This window comes from Pseudochaenichthys georgianus, unplaced genomic scaffold, assembly GCF_902827115.2.
Source record: "Pseudochaenichthys georgianus unplaced genomic scaffold, fPseGeo1.2 scaffold_396_arrow_ctg1, whole genome shotgun sequence".
Lineage (NCBI taxonomy): Eukaryota > Metazoa > Chordata > Actinopteri > Perciformes > Channichthyidae > Pseudochaenichthys > Pseudochaenichthys georgianus.
The window spans coordinates 236748-258711 of record NW_027262964.1 but is presented as its reverse complement, the minus strand read 5'-3'; the positions used below and the strand labels follow the sequence as shown (position 1 = coordinate 258711).

General features: G+C 42.5%; 1 protein-coding gene across 1 annotated transcript; it reads left to right on the top strand.

The window, feature by feature from the left end:
* The first annotated feature begins 2760 nt into the window (after positions 1-2760).
* On the top strand, positions 2761-21165 carry LOC117442244 (noelin-like). Its single transcript, XM_034078243.2, has 6 exons — positions 2761-3563; positions 10675-10824; positions 16320-16475; positions 17997-18216; positions 18550-18656; positions 19819-21165. Exons 1-6 carry the CDS (start codon positions 3498-3500, stop codon positions 20479-20481), a joined length of 1362 nt encoding a protein of 453 aa, XP_033934134.1. The 5' UTR covers positions 2761-3497; the 3' UTR covers positions 20482-21165.
* The last annotated feature ends 799 nt before the right edge of the window (positions 21166-21964 follow it).

The following is a 21964-nucleotide window of genomic DNA, read 5'->3' as shown; positions in this document are numbered from 1 at the left end:
ATAATAACGGGACCATTATAGTAACCAGTAGCATTATACTAACCAGTACCATTATACTCACCAGTACCATTATAATAACGGGACCATTATACTAACCAGTACCATTATACTCACCAGTACCATTATAATAACGGGACCATTATACTAACCAGTACCATTATACTAACCAGTACCATTATACTAACCAGTACCATTACACACTCCAGTACCATTATAATAACGGGACCATTATAGTAACCAGTAGCATTATACTAACCAGTACCATTATACTCACCAGTACCATTATAATAACGGGACCATTATACTAACCAGTAGCATTATACTAACCATGACCATTTCCACTAATCAATCAATCAATCAATGTTTATTTATATAGCCCAATATCACAAATGTTACATTTGTCTCAGTGGTCTTCACAGTGTGTACAGAATATCAGTATGACAATACGACACCCTCTGTCCTTAGACCCTCACATCGTACAAGGAAAAACTTCCAAAGAAAACCCAGTTTAAAGGGAAAAATGGGAGAAAACCTCAGGGAGAGCAACAGAGGAGGGATCCCTCTCCCAGGACGGACAGACGTGCAATAGATGCCGTGTGTAAATTGAAAAGATAATACATTTGCAACATAGGTAGTCCAAATGTTTGGAAATGCATGTGTGTATAATAGGAAGATGAATCCACGAGGATATCCATCCAGGACCTATGATCCAGGACCACAGCCACGACTCAAGATCCAGCGCTCGCGATCCAGGACACAGGACCGCAGGATCATCCATGACTCCGGATCCCAGCGTATATAGACACCAAAAAGAAAGACATTTGGGGAAGCTGGGTTAATCGGAACATGAGAGTACACGGGTATAGACAGAGAGAAGGAAGAAGTAAGATGTACCATTATACTAACCAGTACCATTACACTCTCCAGTACCATTATAATAACGGGACCATTATACTAACCAGTACCATTTCTACTAACCAGTACCATTATACTCACCAGTACCATTATAATAACGGGACCATTATACTTACCAATACCATTATACTAACAATTAGCATTATAATAACCAGTACCATTACACTAACCAGTACCATTATACTAACCAGTACCATTACACTAACCAGTACCATTACACTAACCAGTACCATTACACTAACCAGCACCATTACACTCACCAGTACCATTATACTAACCAGTACCATTACACTAACCAGCACCATTATACTAACCAGGACAATGTCCACTAACCAGTACCATTACACTAACCAGTACCATTACACTAACCAGCACCATTACACTCACCAGTACCATTATACTAACCAGTACCATTACACTAACCAGCACCATTATACTAACCAGGACAATGTCCACTAACCAGTACCATTACACTAACCAGTACCATTACACTAACCAGCACCATTACACTAACCAGTACCATTATACTAACCAGTACCATTACACTAACCAGCACCATTATACTAACCAGGACAATGTCCACTAACCAGTACCATTATACTAACCAGTACCATTACACTAACCAGTACCATTATACTAACCAGTACCATTACACTAACCAGCACCATTATACTAACCAGGACAATGTCCACTAACCAGTACCATTACACTAACCAGTACCATTACACTAACCAGCACCATTACACTAACCAGTACCATTATACTAACCAGTACCATTACACTAACCAGCACCATTATACTAACCAGGACAATGTCCACTAACCAGTACCATTATACTAACCAGTACCATTACACTAACCAGTACCATTATACTAACCAGTACCATTACACTAACCAGCACCATTATACTAACCAGGACAATGTCCACTAACCAGTACCATTATACTAACCAGTACCATTACACTAACCAGTACCATTATACTAACCAGTACCATTACACTAACCAGCACCATTATACTCACCAGTACCATTACACTAACCAGCACCATTATACTAACTAGTACCATTACACTAACCAGTACCATTATACTCACCAGTACCATTACACTAACCAGCACCATTATACTAACCAGGACAATGTCCACTAACCAGTACCATTATACTAACTAGTACCATTACACTAACCAGTACCATTATACTAACCAGGACAATTTCCACTAACCAGTACCATTATATTAACGGGACCATTATACTACCCAGGACAATTTCCACTACCCAGGACAATTTCCACTAACCAGTACCATTATATTAACGGGACCATTATAATGACCAGTAGCAATATACTCACCAGTACCATTACACTAACCAGTACCATTATACTAACCAGCACCATTATACTCACCAGGACAATTTCCACTAACCAGTACCATTATATTAACGGGACCATTATACTACCCAGGACAATTTCCACTAACCAGTACCATTATATTAACGGGACCATTATAATGACCAGTAGCAATATACTCACCAGTACCATTTATACTAACCAGGACCATCGTTACATCCGTCTTGTTGTTATTTCTGCATTCATGAAGACTAACCTGGAATCAGCTTCATACCGCTGTGGTGACATCAGCTGCTGTGAAGACGCTGGGTGACCATCCTCACACACACCACACACACACACACACACACACACCCACACACACACACACACACACACACACACCACACACACACACACACACACACACACACACACACACCACACACACACACACACACACACACACACACACACACACACACACACACACACACACACACACACACACACACCACACAAACCAGAAAAGAAAGACAGACAGGAGGGGGGAGGAGGAAGAGCAGGAAGAAGCATATACAACAGACTGTGAGCGGATAGCCTTGAGATAGCCTGCTTAGCAGATAGACTGGTTACAGATAGCCTGGGTACAGATAGCCTGCTTAGCAGATAGACTGGTTGCATATAGCCTGGGTACAGATAGCCTGCTTAGCAGATAGACTGGTTGCATATAGCCTGGGTACAGATAGCTTGCTTAGCAGATAGACTGGTTGCATATAGCCTGGGTACAGATAGCCTGCTTAGCAGATAGACTGGTTGCATATAGCCTGGGTACAGATAGCCTGCTTAGCAGATAGACTGGTTACAGATAGCCTGGGTACAGATAGCCTGCTTAGCAGATAGACTGGTTACAGATAGCCTGGGTACAGATAGCCTGCTTAGCAGATAGACTGGTTACAGATAGCCTGGGTACAGATAGCCTGCTTAGCAGATAGACTGGTTACAGATAGCCTGGGTACAGATAGCCTGCTTAGCAGATAGACTGGTTACAGATAGCCTGGGTACAGATAGCCTGCTTAGCAGATAGACTGGTTGCATATAGCCTGGGTACAGATAGACTGGGTACAGACAGACTGGGTACAGATAGACTGGGTACAGACAGACTGGGTACATATAGACTGCTTAGCAGATAGCCTGGTTACAGATAGCCTGGGTAAATATAGACTGGGTACAGATAGCCTGGTGGAGGTGACGGAGGATGGAGTCGGAGGAGAGCCTGCTGAATGTGTTCGTGCTGCTGCTGTTCGGATCTCTGCTCACCGTGGTGAGTACCTTCCTATGTATAGCTGCACTGCCCTGCATTCATATTATATATACTCATATAATTCACAGTATATATACTTTTATAAAACGGACAAGTCAAATCAAGCAATCTGATTGGTTCTTAGCCGTGATATACTGAGCGTATACCACGGGTAGAATTGTAAGTTACTTTTCACAACAAGTCAGTATCCCTCCGCGTCTGAGAAAAACAGTATACCGTTAGGCTGAAAAGCAAACTGGAACAAGAAAGCAGCGGAGCAGTAACGGGGCAGAAACCCTCCTTTTTACGCAGCGGTCCAGACATACACATCAAACGGCAAAACATATTCAGTGTGCAGTTCCTTTGGCATAAGGGCAGGGATATCTAGATACTTTCCAAGGTCTGACATCATGAATTGAGCTACTTTTAAAGCAAGCAACGATGTTTTCAAATCTGTAATCAAAGAGGTCCGCAAAAATACTATCGGCCAATCAGATTGCTTGATTTGACTTGTCAGTTTTATAAATATATTTACATTTCTTCTGTTACGAAACAAACTTACAAAGCATAACATGGAAACATTTAAGATTAACTTCGACCTCCGGGGGGTCTTACTATGGAGGAGTGGATTGAGCAGTGCCTATCTCCAGAAAAAAAAGCACCTAAACGACGACATGCAGCGCTCCGTGAAGAGCAGGTAGACCAACTGGAAAAGTACCACCATTCAAAAGCTTTCTGATGCGGGTCTTGAAACAAAGCAGAGAAAGTATGACCGTTAGTGGCCACAGGTGCGAAAGCTCTCTCCAGAGCTACTGGAAGCCAAATCTCGGGGACCGGAGAAAGTGGAGCAATATTCACACCACGCCAAGCAACAGCCTAGAACAACCTCAACAAGTAACCACGTAAGCCATGCTACTGATGCTGGACAGGTTTTCAGTGGGTGCAACATACAAATGAATGTAAATAAATAGCCAAATAATGGATCAACGCTCTCTGTCTAATATGTTCGCTAGCTGTTAGTGTTGTTGCATAGCAACCACCTCGCACTATGTTTCGCGCAGAAGGCAACGGAGGGACTATTTTATTTGGAACATCATTATTTACTAATAAAAACTATTTAAATTAGAGTGTGTATTTTTTTTTCATATTGCCACACTTGGTAACCGTTTTATAAAAGCAATAGCTCACTTCAGGCCGTGATATATGCTCATTATATCACAGCTAAGGGGGTTGTCGGGCCGAACCACGCCCCTTAGCTGTGATATAATGAGCATATACCACGGCCTGTCGTGAGCTATTGCTTAAGTATACTATATCATTCATAGTATATATACTCATATATCATTCATAGTATAATTATACTCTACTGTGTGTGGCATTACACTATATTATAATACAATCTATATTTACAGTCTTTAGTTTTTTATTTATGCATTATTTGTATATTTCTAAATGTTTTCAGTCCAGTTATTAATGTTCAATTGATGAAAATAGAACATTTATTTGAATATGTTTTTCTCGTGAAACAAACTCCTCGTATTGCTAACCTCACTGTCAATCCCAACATGCACCTCTGCCTCCCCCCGTGTAGGAAGTGGATGATGTAATGTCCGGTACAGCGCGTCCCAGTGGCTCGTTGAATACTCAACATGTTGTAGTTAATGTAATAGAAACATAATGTCTGCTGGTACCATTATTGAAGAAACATGCATCCAGAGAATTAGCCTTTTCTTGGGTGAGGTAGCGTTAGGGTTAGGGCACAAGTCCATACGATAGGGTTAGGGTACACAGGGCCGTCCCTGGCCAACTTGGGGTCCCAAGCGACATTGTGAGATGAGCCCCCCCCCCAACCGACAGGAGGTATAATTCCTGTTTATTATTATTATCAACACAGTTACTTTTTTAAGTAAATGTGCATGTATGTCGTTCAGTATGCGTTTACAGGTGAATGCGTCTGCATTTCCTGCCAAATTCTAGCCTCAAAAAGATTAACATATAATTAATGCAAATAGACTACTTCTACTACTAATAATAATAATAATAATAATCATAATCAATTCAATAATATAAATACTATATTATTTTATTGTAATATAGTTGTAATATAGTCAAGACAAAACATGCTTATGACATGCTCAAAAACTGATGTTTCTTAAATCTGTATTCAAATGTAGTTCCCTCTGTCAGCAATGTATCAACAACTACACACACATTTCTATCAGTATTTCTCTGTGCTGTGGTTGACATGATGATGACTGTTAGGAGTTAAGGGGAGAGGCTGAGTACTGCGCTGAGAACTGCGCACAAGCCGAGCTCATAAGCCGAGGCCCCCTGCGCGAGGCCCCCTGTGCAATGTGAGGCCCCATGCAGCCTGCATGATCGGCCTGTAGGGAGGGACCTGAGGGTACATGTCCATACGTTAGGGTTAGGGAATGCTCCGGTATTGGGACAAAATTAACATGGGATCACTCCGGTCATTGTACGTTCTTCGTCTCACTGGAATATTAACGGTCAGATTGAATACAACATCGACCCAATTTCTCCGGGCAATGACGGGAGAGTTTTGAAATTGACAAAACACTGTTTTCACACATTTAAAAACACTTAAACAATTACAAAATGTTTACCCAGGATTCAGGCACCTTCCCTGGCTTGTGAAATGTGGTGAAGCAGACGGTTCTCTGGGTGCAGTCTGGGTGTGCATGGAGGGGTTTAGTCCGAGTGAGGAGTGCTCAAGTGTGGGAGGATGTGTAAGGCAGAGGAGGGTAAAAAAAAAAGTTAAAGTGTGAACCTCCAGCAGGGCAGGTGGTGCTGTGAATAAGGCCGAATATTGATGCTGGTGTGCGGACAGTAAAGCACCACAAAAGCCATTACCTTTAAGTGTTACCAGGGCCATGAGAACATCCTCCACAGGAGGGTGGATGGTGCTGCTGTGAATAAGGCCGAATATGGATGCTGGTGGGCGGACAGTAAAGCACCGCAAAATCCACCACCTTTAAGTGTCATCAGGGGCATGAGGTTCTGGAGGGTGTGAACATCTGGGTTTAGTCCGTTGGGGAGTGCTTAAGTCCGGGGGACCGGGGTCTCACGGTGTGCGAGGTTATGGAAGTATGCATGATTTTCGAAATTCTCGAAAAAACGGCTAAGTGCCAACGGAGGAGGGGCTACAAAAAGCTAAAGTCTTCGGCGCTTCCGGCGGAAGCCCCGGAGACATTTGCACCCCTCCATTGCATTTTACAACGGAGAGGGGAATCGAGACCTCCCTTCCTCCGTCGAAAAATTAATTCATATTTTCCAAGCTACCATCTGCACGAAATCGGAAACCCGGTTTTTGAGAGCACTTAGAAAAAAACGGGCTATTTTCCATCATGGAGAAATCATGGAGGAATGCATCTGCTACATGAGCAACATTTAATTTAGACTTTTTCTGACTATGGAGGAATGTAACGGGGGTTGTCAGGGGACTATATTCGCCTTAAGAGACACTATTTTGGGGTACAATTTATCAATTTTCACCCCTTTTTCCTGGTTCTTCCAAAAGTTAACTTAGACTTTTTCTGACTCTGGAGGAATGTAACGGGAGTTGTCAGGGGACTCTACCCGCCTTAAATGTGGATGAAATGGACAGGTTTCAAGCTTATTTCCTGGGTTCCATAGTGCTGTGAAGCAGCCTGTCCTCTGGGTGGTGGGAGAGCGAGGTGCTGGAAGGTGCTCTCTGGGTCACAGCCTGCTGCTGCTCTCTCTCAACTCCCTGTATTCACAGCACTTTTACCCAGCTTTCACACACTCATTCCTGGGTAAGAAAGCCATGTGCATGACCCTGGATCTCTGCCTGTGTGCCTGTGAGTGTGGGACCCTGCTTACAGCAGTGACTCTGCTGCCGTACATTTCATGAGTCAAATGTGGATGAAATGGACAGGTTTCAAGCTTATTTCCTGGGTTACATAGTGCTGTGAAGCAGCCTGTCCTCTGGGTGGTGGGAGAGCGAGGTGCTGGAAGGAGCTCTCTGTCTGGGTCACAGCCTGCTGCTGGTCTCTCCCCCCCCTGTATTCACGTAACTTTTACCCAGCTTTCACACACTTATTGCTGGGTAAGAAAGCCATGTGCATGACCCTGGATCTCTGCCTGTGTGCCTGCGGGAACCTTCTTACAGTCCGTCATTTGGGGCTCTGGCACTTTGGGTAACCACACCACTGTCAGACGTCTCCTGAGAATGGACGTCCATACTCTCTAAATAGGGTTAGTAGGGGTGTAACGGTATCCGTATTCGTCCCGTACCGTCACGGTTCGGACGTCACGGTTCGGACGTCACGGTTCGGCACATGCAGTCACACGGCGAATACGCCTTTTTTTTACGAGTGGGAAAAAAGTCTGTCCTTCAGGGCAGCATCCACTACACTATTTATAATCCAGGGGGCGGTATTGCGCCTAAAAGCTGTTTGCCAGCCGCCCTTAAACAACAAATGAAGAACAAGAAGAAACACACCAACAAAACGAACTAAATACAAGGGTTAGAGGAAAACCCTAACCCTAACCCAGAAGAGGAAAAGTTAGTCTGGCGATTTCAGATAACACACAGGAGCTAGAACCACCTGCTTCTTTTAAATCAGCTGTGGGAACATTTCGGGTTCCCTGTGGACTAGTGTTGTCACGATACCAACATTTTGGTTTCGATACCGATACCAAGTCAAGAATTGCGATTCCGATTCTTTTTCGATACTTTTCTTAAAAAAAGGGAAACACGGAATATCGGCTTTAAAATTAGGAATAACAGATGATTTTAGCAGTCAGAACAACTAAAGCAGCAGTTACTAAGAACAGAAACGCCAAAGAGTCACATCTAATATAAATATATATAAAAGCATTTATTTTAATTGTGTAGCAGTGAGTTTAACATTTTGGCAGCACTGTTGAGCATTTTGAAAATGTATTTTCATGCCTCTGTGCAAGGCTGAGTCTTTCTATCTTTATAGCCACTGGTGTAAAGTAACTAAGTTCATAAACTCAAGTACTACTTGGGTACAATTTTGAGATACTTGTACTTTATTTAAGTATTTCAATGTTTCTTTTGCTACGTTGTACTTCTAATCCACTACAGTTCAGAGGTACATGGTGTACTTGTACTCCACTGCATGTATTAATCCCTTTAGTTACTTCACAGATGTGGATGAATGATGTGAAATCTAACCAAGTGTTGAATCAGACTTTAGTTCCACCTGGAGTAAATCCACCAGCTACCCTGCAGAATACAAAGTACTTCAAACGAGTTGCACCTTCACCAGCTTTGAGAACACTTTCATGATCAATCATTATAAAACATATCATATATATTATTCTGAAATGGACCAATCTGCACAATGACTACTTTTACTGTCGCTACTTTAATACTTTTACTTGAGGAACATTTTGAATGCAGTACTTTTACTGTAACAGAGTATTCCTACACTCTGGTGCTTCTAGTACAAGACCTGAGTACTTCTACTTTTACTGTCGCTACTTTAACTATATTTTGATGATAATACTTTTGTACTTTTATTTGAGGAACATTTTGATTGCAGGATTGTTCCTACATTCTGGTACTTCTACTTTAACTCAAGTACAAGACCTGGGTACTTCTACTTTTACTCAATTACAAGATATATACTTATACCACCTCCGTTTATAGCCTATGAAAAAAACTATTAGAAAACGAAGGCTAAAGCTAACGTTAGCAGATAGTGATGCTAGTTTGCTAGTTACATTTGCTCAACGATAATATTGCGACAGAAAAACTTTTCAGTGCACATCACCCTCTGCCGCTCCGACAGGGAGCTCTGCTCTGAACACCTGAACGGCCCGTTCACAGACTTCTGGCGTCTTTTTTGTCAACAAGCCGAGGCGCAGCGGCCATGCTTCTTGTTTTCTCACATGCTCTGGCAGCTAGCGCGTGGCCGCATGCACGAGAGAGAGGGGAGGGACTTAGAACGTGCTTGAGAGGAGCGGGACTGCAGGCACAGCTGCAGTGCAGGGAGTGGAAGCAGAGCGCTGAACACACACGGCTCTTATTAAAACGGCGCTTTTTCACAGGAGTACTTTTCCCCGTCATTCTTAAAGTACCGATACTAATGAAACGGAGGAATCGTACCGTTTTTAACGGCAGGGTATCGCGGTACCTTTCAAGTATCGGTACACCGTGCAACACTACTGTGGACTACAATAATGATGAAGTGTGCGAGTGGTGGATCCGACGAGGACGGTGTGTCGGCGTTGTTCGATAGCGGTGTGGTATGCTAATGGAAACACACTCCAAACATGCTAAATCATATCAGAAGGCATCACCCAGATTTGCCAATCACCGGAGCCCGGCAAAAAGATAACAGCAGTTCAACAGCTGATCCCCGCTGTTTTTAAGAAGCCAATAGACATGAGAGCCGAGACACCAAAAATAAATAACGAGCTTATGGTATATGTTTTTCAACGACTTTGCGCTCTTGAAACACTTTCTTATTATTTATGATGTAAGACATTCTTTTTAGTTTTACAGCTTGATGAAACCTTTTAGTTTGACATCAGCCATTATAGATAATATGGCCATCTGTTTGTGGTACTGTTTATGGTTTGTTTTTAACTGTTTAATACAGTTAATTATTCAAAATGTCAGAGTTCAATATTTTGAGACTGAAACTTGCACTACTGTTCAAAGATAAATAACAACAAACCTGGAATTATGCATTTGGGACTTTTTTTTGCTTTTTCTTGTTGTACCGAACCGTGACCCCCAAACCGAGGTACGAACCGAACCGTGACTTCTGTGAACCGTTACACCCCTAAGGGTTAGGGTTACATATTGCTTGTTTAATCTGATTTGTGGTACTCAGTGTTGGACTGAAAAAGGAAGATAGAACATATGTCATATTTAACATACATTTAACACATCCTTGGAATTGGACACCTATGAAACACATGTATTACATAATCGCTTTCTTCGTCCATCTCATAATTTAAGATTGTGTGTGAATATCTGTTTGCATTCAGAATGTCAAAGCTCTCCAACGACTCTTCCTTCAAATCCAGCTTGTCCTTGTGTTTTGTTGATGAATTAATTCCACTTTGATGTTAGCTCTGCAGTGAATCAATGCCCTCTGATTAACAGGTGGGACCCTCAGCCCCGGAGGAGGGCTGGCAAGTGTACAGCTCAGCTCAGGACCCTGATGGCCGATGTGTGTGTACTGTGGTCGCTCCCCAGAACACCGTCTGCTCCCGGGACGCCCGGACCAAGCAGCTGCGCCTCCTGCTGGACAAGGTATTACATTACATCGCACTTAGCTGAGGCTTCCATCCAAAGCGACTTACAATAAGTGAAATTAACCATAAAGTCACATGAATTGACTCGAGTCAGACTCAAGTCTTTTTTTCCTTATACATGTGATGTTTTGGTGTTGTTTTGTTTCTTTCCGTTAACCTTCAAGTGGGAAATAAGTTTTTGTGTGTGTGTTTCTCTAAGTATCCTAAGATACTGTTATGTTTGGCTGTGAAAAAAATTCTAAATTATTATTATGAAGGGTAGACCATCTATTTGTATTTATTTGTTTTTTTAGAAAGGGGCAGGTCACATAAGATTTTAATCTTCTCCCTGCTCCTTTTTGCTCAATGGTAGAGTCATGTTTTGTGGCAATTATTGTACATTTGGTTTTGCGTACCATGAGCGGGACAAATAAAAATGAAATGAAATGAAATGAAATGAAATGAAAGTCGCATATTTTTGGACTTGAGACTTGCTAGACTAACATTGATAAAAGACTTGACTTGACTTTGACTTGGTATTCATGACTTGAGACTTGACTTGAGACAGATGACTCGAAAGGATTTTACTTTTTAAGATTAAATATTTGCATTTGTTTTGGTATTGTAGGGAGCCCCTAAAGAGCAATAAATATATGAACTGCTACTTTTTCACCACACACACACACACTCCTCCACACACATTGTACTACCCGATTAATCCCCCTATTACTTGTTTTATGAAAGAGATGTCCGGTCACTAAGGCGCATGATGTTTGTGTGTGTGTGCTCTGCTCAGCTCTGCTCTGCTCTGTGTGTGTGTGTGTTCGGTGTGTTTGTGTGTGTCCGACAACAGCATTTGTTTTCAAATGAACAGTAATTTACACACATCTGGCCAATTCCATATGTATATGTTCCCAAATGAAATACATTCGTTTAATCTTAATGTTGCACTACACACACACACACACACACACACACACACACACACACACACACACACACACACACACACACACACACACACACACACACACACACACACACACACACACACACACACACACACACACACACACACTTTGATGCAATATTTCTTTGTGCACAGACACAGTTAGGAAAACAGTGAGACAGTGTCATATGGGAGCACCTTAGACAGGAGACATGCTGTGACCCTGCTGAAGGGGAGCCAGGGCAGGAGGCTTCACATGTTGATATACAATATTTGTGTGACTTGACTTGTGACTTGCTTTACCTGAGCAATGACTTGACTTGCTTGACTCTCACCACAGTGACTTGGGACTTGCTTGTGACTTGTAGGTTAAGACCATAGACTGTATATATAAATGGACGTAGGGTCCGTGACGTCACCCATAGGATTCTGCAGAGTTGCAGAGAAGCCCTTAGTAGGCGGAGTCGGCCACTAACGGCTCGACAGTGACGTCAGAGTTCAACTCCCGCCTACTCCAGCCTACTCCAAATAAGGGCAAAGAGGCGGAGCCGAGGCGGGACCTGCTGCCACCGAGCTGGAAGTTCCAGAGCTAGCTGAAGCTACCAAGCTAAGCTAACATGCTCCCCATCTGCACACTGCCGTCGCATTTTACGTTTCTAAGGTAAGCGGCCATGAAACTATTCAGCAAAACTATAAATAATAATCTAAGTTATTGAGTTTTTAGCATAATACTTCAGAATCTTAAAATCCCTTCACGTTTGTATGCAATTGGGCTAAATTCAACACTGGAATCAAACACATATTAATATGTTTGCATGACATTAGTTATTTGTATTTTGATATCACTTAACTATACGTTTAATACATTTAAGTCAAGCTAAGGTACATGTGATGGTAGCTAGTTAGTGCTCTTACCTGTGAGGCCTCCTCCAAACAGCATAATAACCAGACTGTATCATTAAAACTAAGTACCAGTTCTAGATCCTTGACTTTAGACAAACAACTCAAAAGACAACATGTATTTAAAGAGCCATCTTTATTTGAAGGTGCCTCTTAACCTGAGATATTAGTTATACAGTAATAGTATTGACAATCTAAAAAAACTGAGCAACTCAACAGTCAACTTTATGTTTCTTATTGTCTAAAGCATTTATTATTTTCATTTCCCCCCTCTCATATTCAGTGTGGACGGATTGAGACAGCGTGGTGTCCAGAGAGCTGCAGAGACTTCAGGGAGAAACCTCCGTGTGATGGACGGATTGAGACAGCGTGGTGTCCAGAGAGCTGCAGAGACTTCAGGGAGAAACCTCCGTGTGATGGACGGATTGAGACAGCGTGGTGTCCAGAGGGCTGCAGAGACTTCAGGGAGAAACCTCCGTGTGATGGACGGATTGAGACAGCGTGGTGTCCAGAGGACTGCATAGACTTCAGGGAGAAACCTCCGTGTGATGGACGTCCAGTCTGTTGGTTTGGAGAGGACTGAGGGTCTTTCTTCAGCGAGGAGGACCAGGCCTGATGGAGGAGCCCATGCTGGGCACAGCTGATACCAACTGCACAGGCCTAGTCTGTCACTTTATTTGACTAAATGTGTTTACTTATACATTTAATAGGTTTACACCTTCTGTCCATCTGTGCTTTTTATTTAAAACATTTGATGAAGTTTTGGTTCACATTTCAATAAATTGAATTTGTATTTGTATCCTTTCGTCCTTTATTCTTACTGAAAATGTTAGATTACACATTCACATCTGACTGAAGATTGGCCCCATTTATTTGTGACGTTGCAAACTCTGCGGTACAAGGCACAAGCGATGTGAAGCTCATAAAGTGAGGCAAATAGAAATAATCAGCGGATGGAGTGTAGATGTGGAAATAGCTGCATTCGATCAGCTGACTGTGTTTTTACAATAAAAGTAGTTTCTTAGTGAATGTCCTGTACTGGTCTTAAAATATCATAGCATCAGCTTTTAATGTTCCTCTTGGAAGTTCTTCTTGACCCTCAGAGAAGGAGAAAATGTTGTGTCATTCAGGTATGTCCTTTCCTAACAAAAATGACAGGAAACATAAAACATATTATTGCAGAACAAGTGTGTTATTTATGAAAGCAGTGTGTTTGTGTGTTTAGGGGCTGGAGATATCATTATTTTGTAATTGTAATGTTTTTTTTTTATTTCAACAGTGAGCTACAAAGACAATCAGATTATGAATGAACAGTATGAAGCTCATCAACATTGAAATATATGTTATTATCAAAATAATATTTCACTGTTACAAACGTAGTGCAACTGTAGAAGCTTGCTCTGTTGTCTCACTGAAAGAATAACTTTTACCATTTTTTACAGACAATATTGAGAGATAAATAGTAGCAGTTCTCACTATGTGTTAAATATCTTTGCCTTCAATACATTAAATTAGAAAGCTGACAGTCATATTGCTAAATATCTAAATGTAACTTTTTGCATGGAAAAACCCCTCAACTTAACTGATGTGTAGGTGATCTAGTATTTAGTATTGTTTAATGGAACGTATATCAGTGTATTCAAGTCAATACTTCATTTATTTAAACCAATATCTTTCTTGATTCTTTGTACAGTAAGAAAAAAAGAGTCTTTGTACCTGTGCTGGAGTTCACTGCTGTGAGGAGTCCAGTTCTGTCTCTCACTCTCTGGTCCAGCATGTCTGCATCACCTGGACACCTTAAACAAACAGATATATATGTAAAGTACCATTGGTACAAACAATATAACTGATTCTCTTCTGTTGGACATGTTGGATTGTGTATTTTCCGAGTCAGGGTCCTTTTTATTTTACTGTAACTTTGGAAGTTATGTTACCAATGCTTACTGTTTATTTGATACCCATTTGGTAATGTAATTAATAAAAACAACAAGGTTTGGGTTCGTTCTTCAGATGACTGTGACGTTAACGTGTAAGCTCAATAATACTCTAGCTCAACCAACCATATTGTAATATCTAAGTAATCATCTTGAAATATGACATTAATAATTGTAATATACACACATCTTATTGTGAGGTTGATTTCACATACACTACTTCGACGTTAGCTTGTCTACATACTTGAGCATAGCCAATTTAAATTAACCTTAGCGATGCATACAGTTCCTACCTACATAGGCTAATAAAATATCTCTCTACGTTACAAGGATGACCTTATTTTATCAACCTCAAACAGAAGCCGTTTGTTCAACAGTATTATCCCACTTAAAGTCTATTTCGTTTTAACCTTTATATATACACAGTCTATTATTTTAACTTGGAGGCTACGATTAGCATCGTTAGCACCGATGTAGCTACCACTCACTACATGCTAACCCACGCCTTACCATTCATTACGTAGCTGATTAAAATCATTAACACATAAATAAAGCACTCGAATTGTACTTACCGCATTCATGCACCGTCTGTTTTAAATGCAGAGCGAGTCACAATAGTCCGATATATAAGCATGAAGAACAAACAACCACGGCCGGCTACAAGTTGTGTTTCCTGGATGAGCTGAGCAGGCAGAGTCCCTGTAGCTTCACGGAGCAGCTAGCAGAGAGACGAGAAGCTAACAGCGGCAGGCACTTGACAGAGCCGTCACTCAATGTGACCACGTCCTAATTTATGCAAACACTTTAAGACCTAATAAAAATAAAAGGGTCGTGTTAGAAAACAATTCACTCACAGATCCATAATCATGAAGGTGGAATCTAACTATATCGATAATAAAATGTATGGAGCCAGGGGTAGAAACATGTTTTTTTCTGCTGTAAAATTGGGCATTTTAACATGGGGGTCTATGGAAATTGCTCCTTTCTGTAGCCATCGCCTATCGGCCAATATATGAACTGCAGTGTGTGGCACTTCCGTATTGGCGTCCCGGCTATTCCCCAGAGTTTGCCCCTTGGTTAAGACTTGAGACTTGCTCATGACTTGCACATGTATGACTTACTCCCACTGCTTATAATACTAATGATAAAACTACTGCTGAAATTACTAATGATAATACTACAAATATTACTTATAATACTACTACAAATATTACTTATCATACTACGACAAAACACAGGCAGCAAACAAGCAGCAATGGAGTTAAGGTTACCGGCATCATTTAATGATATAGTTAATACCGTATAGTGCAACTAAATAAATGAGATGTTACAGGTGCAAACATACCTTTATCTTTTGAGTGTCTTCTTCTTCTTCTTCTTCTTCTTCTTCTTCTTCTTCTTCTTCTTCTTCTTCTTCTTCTTCTTCTTCTTCTTCTGCCTGCTATCGGCCGCGCCCCCTTCGAACCACAATCACAACAACAATACACAATATAAAATTACGTGCAAATTGGCGATAAAAAAATACTTTTCATTGTGCTTGTCCCCCAGTCAAAATGCCACCCTGGGCAACCGCCTATGTCACCCATATCAATATCCGCCACTGGTTGGTGTCATCCCTACGTTAGTAGTACCAGCAAGAGGAGTATTGGTAGTAGTGTTAGTAGAAGTAATAGTAGTAGTAGTAGTAGTAGTAGTAGTATAATTAGTAATATAGTATGTGTTGTGTTCCAGGTTCAGAATATGAGTCAGTCCATTGAGGTTCTGGACCGGCGGACTCAGAGAGATCTGCAGTTTGTGGAGAAAATGGAGGTTCAGCTGAAGGGTCTGGAAACCAAATTCCAACAGGTGGAGGACGGACATGAGAGCAACTGGGCCAAACAGTACCAGGTACCCTAACCCAAAACCTAAAAAAAAATAATCAAAAAATCACTTTGCTAGAACAGTGATAATAAAACAATGCTCCATACGTCTGTGTGCTCAAAAAAATGAATACATAATACAATTGTGCAATCCCTTTGCTAGAACTGTAAGTTATAATACTATAATAAAAGTGTGTCTTAGCATGAGTGTCTGCAATGATCCTGTGTTGCACTGCACAGTTCTTCAGAACGGGGTCACAGGCTCAGTGGTGGCGCCAGAGATTTCATTTGGGGGTGCTGTGGGGTAGCTTGACGTTTCATAGAGGCTGTTCAAACATGTAGGGTTTCCCAATAATGTACCGGGAGCTACAGTGGAATTTTCTACTGCCACACACACACACACACACACACACACACACACACACACACACACACACACACACACACACACACACACACACACACACACACACACACACACACACACACACACACACACACACACACACACACACCACACACACACACACACACACACACACACACACACACACACACACACACACACCATGCGACCTCAGATTTTCTAGTGGGGTCCAGGGGCATGCTTCCCCGGGAAGATTTTTTTTTAAATATTGAAGGTAAAAGCATCAATCTGGTGCACTTTGAGAGCAACATGGAGAGAGCTATGGATACACTGCCCTAACCCAAAACCCCAGAGCCATACAGTTCCAGGTGCCTTAACCCAAAACCCCAGAGCCATACAGTTCCAGGTGCCCTAACCCAAAACCCCAGAGCCATACAGTACCAGGTGCCCTAACCCAAAACCCCAGAGCCATACAGTACCAGGTGCCCTAACCCAAAACCCCAGAGCCATACAGTACCAGGTGCCCTAACCCAAAACCCCAGAGCCATACAGTACCAGGTGCCCTAACCCAAAACCCCAGAGCCATACAGTACCAGGTGCCCTAACCCAAAACCCCAGAGCCATACAGTACCAGGTGCCCTAACCCAAAACCCCAGAGCCATACAGTACCAGGTGCCCTAACCCAAAACCCCAGAGCCACCAGGTTTACATTTTACCAATAATCGTAAACCTTTGAGGTGTGTTAATGTAAAAGAGCACTTTCTTCTTGTAATTTCACTAATATCCCTGTCAATTAGTTATTAACCCAAACACATGCTCATTGGTCCATTAGATCACAGGGGACCTTAGATTAGAAAAATCAGAAGAAGTTTAATGGTACCCTAAAAGATCCCAGCATGCACCGCATCATGAGCTTTATGAAAACAATAAAATGTGAAATATGCACAAGTGCCTAACACATTTCTTTAATTGCATGGAACTAACTGAAGTGATGGATTGTTGTATTTGTCCTTCATTAATGTACGTGTTGACGCTGTGGCTCTGCTAACATACCGCTCCAGCTATGCTATGCTATGTTATGCTATGCTATAACCCAAACCTTTTTGTTGCAGTGCACTATGGGAACATTTACAACTAATGGAGAGTTAACCAACGGTTATTGATCTCCTGTTTGTCCATCAGTCCATCAAAGCTAAGATGGAGGAGTTACGTCCCCTCATCCCGGTCCTGGAGGCCTACAAGGCGGACGCTCTGCTGGTGCGACAGTTTAAGGAGGAGGCGGCGAACGTGACGGAGCTGCTGGGATCGCTGCAAGAGCAGCTGGGAGGTGTTGACTACCAGGAAGTCCACAGCCGAGTCCTGGACCTGGAAGAGCGGCTGAGGGCCTGCATGCAGAGGCTGGGTGAGCAAACACAATACAACCAACAGACCAAAACCCTTCTTCTGGGTAGCTCACCTGGATGAGTCTAAACTGGGCAGTCCGAACCGCAGCGGTCCAGTCGGACACAGGACCCTTCGCAGGTCATCCCTGCTCTCCTGCCTGACTCTCAACATCCTGTATTCAGTAACAGTGATCTCTCAGGAGTCTTCTCCAGTGTTTTTGAGTCATTACTTTTTCATCATAATCATCTCGGTTTTAGCAAATCATTAGTGCACCATACAGTTCTAATAAACGCATTGCTTACGGGAACACATCAGTGTTTGCAGCTGTTCATGCCGTCCTGTTGCTTTTCAGCCTGCGGGAAGCTGACAGGAATTTCTGAGCCGGTCACAATCAAGACGTCTGGATCCAGGTTCGGATCGTGGATGACTGACCCGCTGGCTGCAGCTGGAGACAACAGAGTGAGTCCCATCTACAACACAATGTCACAAAAACAACAACACAACAACAACAACACAACATCACGAAAAAAACAATATAACGTCAACAACACAATGTCATGACAACAACAGCATAACGTCAACAACACAATGTCACGACAACAACAACAACAACTGAGGTTACCTACTGTAACCCAGATTCTATGAGTAATGGCGCAGCCCTCTAAGGCTATCGCTATTGGGTTATCCCTCTGCGCCCCCGTGCAGCACTGAAACACTTGTAGTCCACGCCCACCCGCTAGGTGGGCCCCACCCTCGGGCCTCCTTCCGGTATAAATAGGAAGGTGGCCCGGTAATCTGCTCCCATACAATATAACTTTTCTTCAGCTATTCGTAGAGTCACTCTGACCAGGCACTCCGTACGAAGTGTGTCAGAGTAAAGGGAACATCCCTCTAATACGAGGGGAAAAGGGCCGCTCTCCGCGTGCCGAGAGGCAGGAGAGAGGCGCACAGCTGGTTCCCTGACGTCACTCACTCCGACAGGACACCCAGTACAGGGTATGTCAGAGAGGATAAAATAAAAAGCTTTTCTGTATTTCCTTTCTCCTGTAATATGACTTGATCACTTTAAACTCCACACACTGAGCTCTGAACGGTCAGCAGGCGGTGCTTTCACTGAGTTGAGCTCTTAGCCTGCAACCTAACCTGCTCCGGGACCAGGTTAGCCGCACAGCATAAGTTACCATGGAGATCTAGCCCGCTAAAAAGAGAACCAGCGTCGTAGGACCAGAAAACCCGAGTTTTCCCTGATGTTAGCCGCTAAGAGAACATCCTGATTCGTAGTACAAGCCTCAGGTGCGAGTACATCCACATGCTGGACGGTTGCAGAACACTGATAGGAGAGTTAATCTGTTGGTATTTGGGTCTACTTTAATGAAATACACCATTCAGGTGCATTGTGGGAAATGTAGGATGCAATGGTTTAGGACTATCTGCTGCTTGGAATTAAATTGTGGTTTGTTGTGTAGACAGACTAAAGTACTGTTTTCCCATAGTGGATATGCATATTATATCATATCATATATAATAATAATAATATTAGATCATAATATATAAAACATGAAATCATAATATATTAAATATTAAGACATAACACCTTTCTCGGGTATGGTTTCTTCCGTAGGTGTGGTACATGGACGGTTATCACAACAACCGCTTCGTCCGGGAGTACCCCTCAATGTACGACTTCATGACGACGGATAACTTCACGTCGCACCGCCTGCCTCACCCGTGGTCAGGGACCGGCCAGGTGGTGTACAATGGCTCCATCTACTTCAACAAGTTCCAGAGTCACACCATCATCAAGTTTGACTTCAGCACGTCGCTCATCAGCCGCTCCCGGCAGCTTGACTTTGCCGGCTACAACAACATGTACCATTACGCCTGGGGGGGGCACTCTGACATCGACCTCATGGTGGACGAAGGGGGGCTCTGGGCCGTCTACGCCACTAACCAGAACGCCGGAAACATCGTCCTCAGCCAGTTGAACCCAAACACTCTGCAGATCGTCCGCAGCTGGACCACCAACCATCCTAAACGCAGCGCCGGGGAGGCCTTCATGATCTGCGGGATGCTGTACGTCACTAACGGGTATTCAGGAGGAACCAAAGTGTACTACGCCTACTCCACCAACTCCTCCACCTACGAGTACATCGACATTCCTCTGACAAACAAATACAGTCATCTGTCCATGCTGGACTACAACCCGCGAGACAGAGCACTGTACGCCTGGAACAACGGCCATCAAGTCCTTTACAATGTCACGCTGCACCACATCATACAGTAACCATAATAACACAAGAACACATATGTTACGTTCCCAAATAAACTAGGGGTACAAAGGGAAGTAACAAAATATAAAAATAACCGGGAGGGAAATAAGAGAGAGGAAACTGAGTTTGCAAAATTAGTAGATAATGTTTAATTGTAGAAAAAAAGAAAGAAGAGGGTTCACCAGCCAATTCACAGTAACACACACAGGACCACATCATACGGTAACTAACAAAGGAACACATTATATGGTAACTAACACAGGAACACATCATACGGTAACTAACACAGGACCACATCATACGGTAACTAACACAGGAACACATCATACGGTAACTAACACAGGACCACATCATACGGTAACTAACACAGGAACACATCATACGGTAACTAACACAGGAACACATCATACGGTAACACACACAGGACCACATCATACGGTAACTAACACAGGAACACATCATACGGTAACTAACACAGGAACACATCATACGGTAACTAACACAGGAACACATCATACGGTAACTAACACAGGAACACATCATACGGTAACACACACAGGAACACATCATACGGTAACTAACACAGGAACACATCATACGGTAACACACACAGGAACACATCATACGGTAACTAACACAGGAACACATCATACGGTAACTAACACAGGAACACATCATACGGTAACTAACACAGGAACACATCATACGGTAACTAACACAGGAACACATCATACGGTAACTAACACAGGAACACATCATACGGTAACTAACACAGGAACACATCATACGGTAACTAACACAGGAACACATCATACGGTAACTAACACAGGAACACATCATACGGTAACTAACACAGGAACACATCATACGGTAACTAACACAGGAACACATTCATACGGTAACTAACACAGGAACACATCATACGGTAACTAACACAGGAACACATCATACGGTAACTAACACAGGAACACATCATACGGTAACACACACAGGAACACATCATACGGTAACTAACACAGGACCACATCATACGGAAACTAAACACAGGAACACTTATACGGTAACAAACACAGGAACACATCATACGGTAACTAACACAGGAACACATCATACGGTAACTAACACAGGAACAACATTCATACGGTAACACACACAGGAACACTCATACGGGTAACTAACACAGGAACACATCATACGTAACTAACACAGGAACACATCATACGTGTAACTAACACAGGAACACATCATACGGTAACTAACACAGGAACACATCATACGGTAACTAACACAGGAACACATCATACGGTAACTAACACAGGAACACATCATACGGTAACTAACACAGGAACACATCATACGGTAACTAACACAGGAACACATTATACGGTAACTAACACATGAACACATACGGTAACTAACACAGGAACACATCATACGGTAACTAACACAGGAACACTCATACGGTAACTAACACAGGAACACATCATACGGTAACTA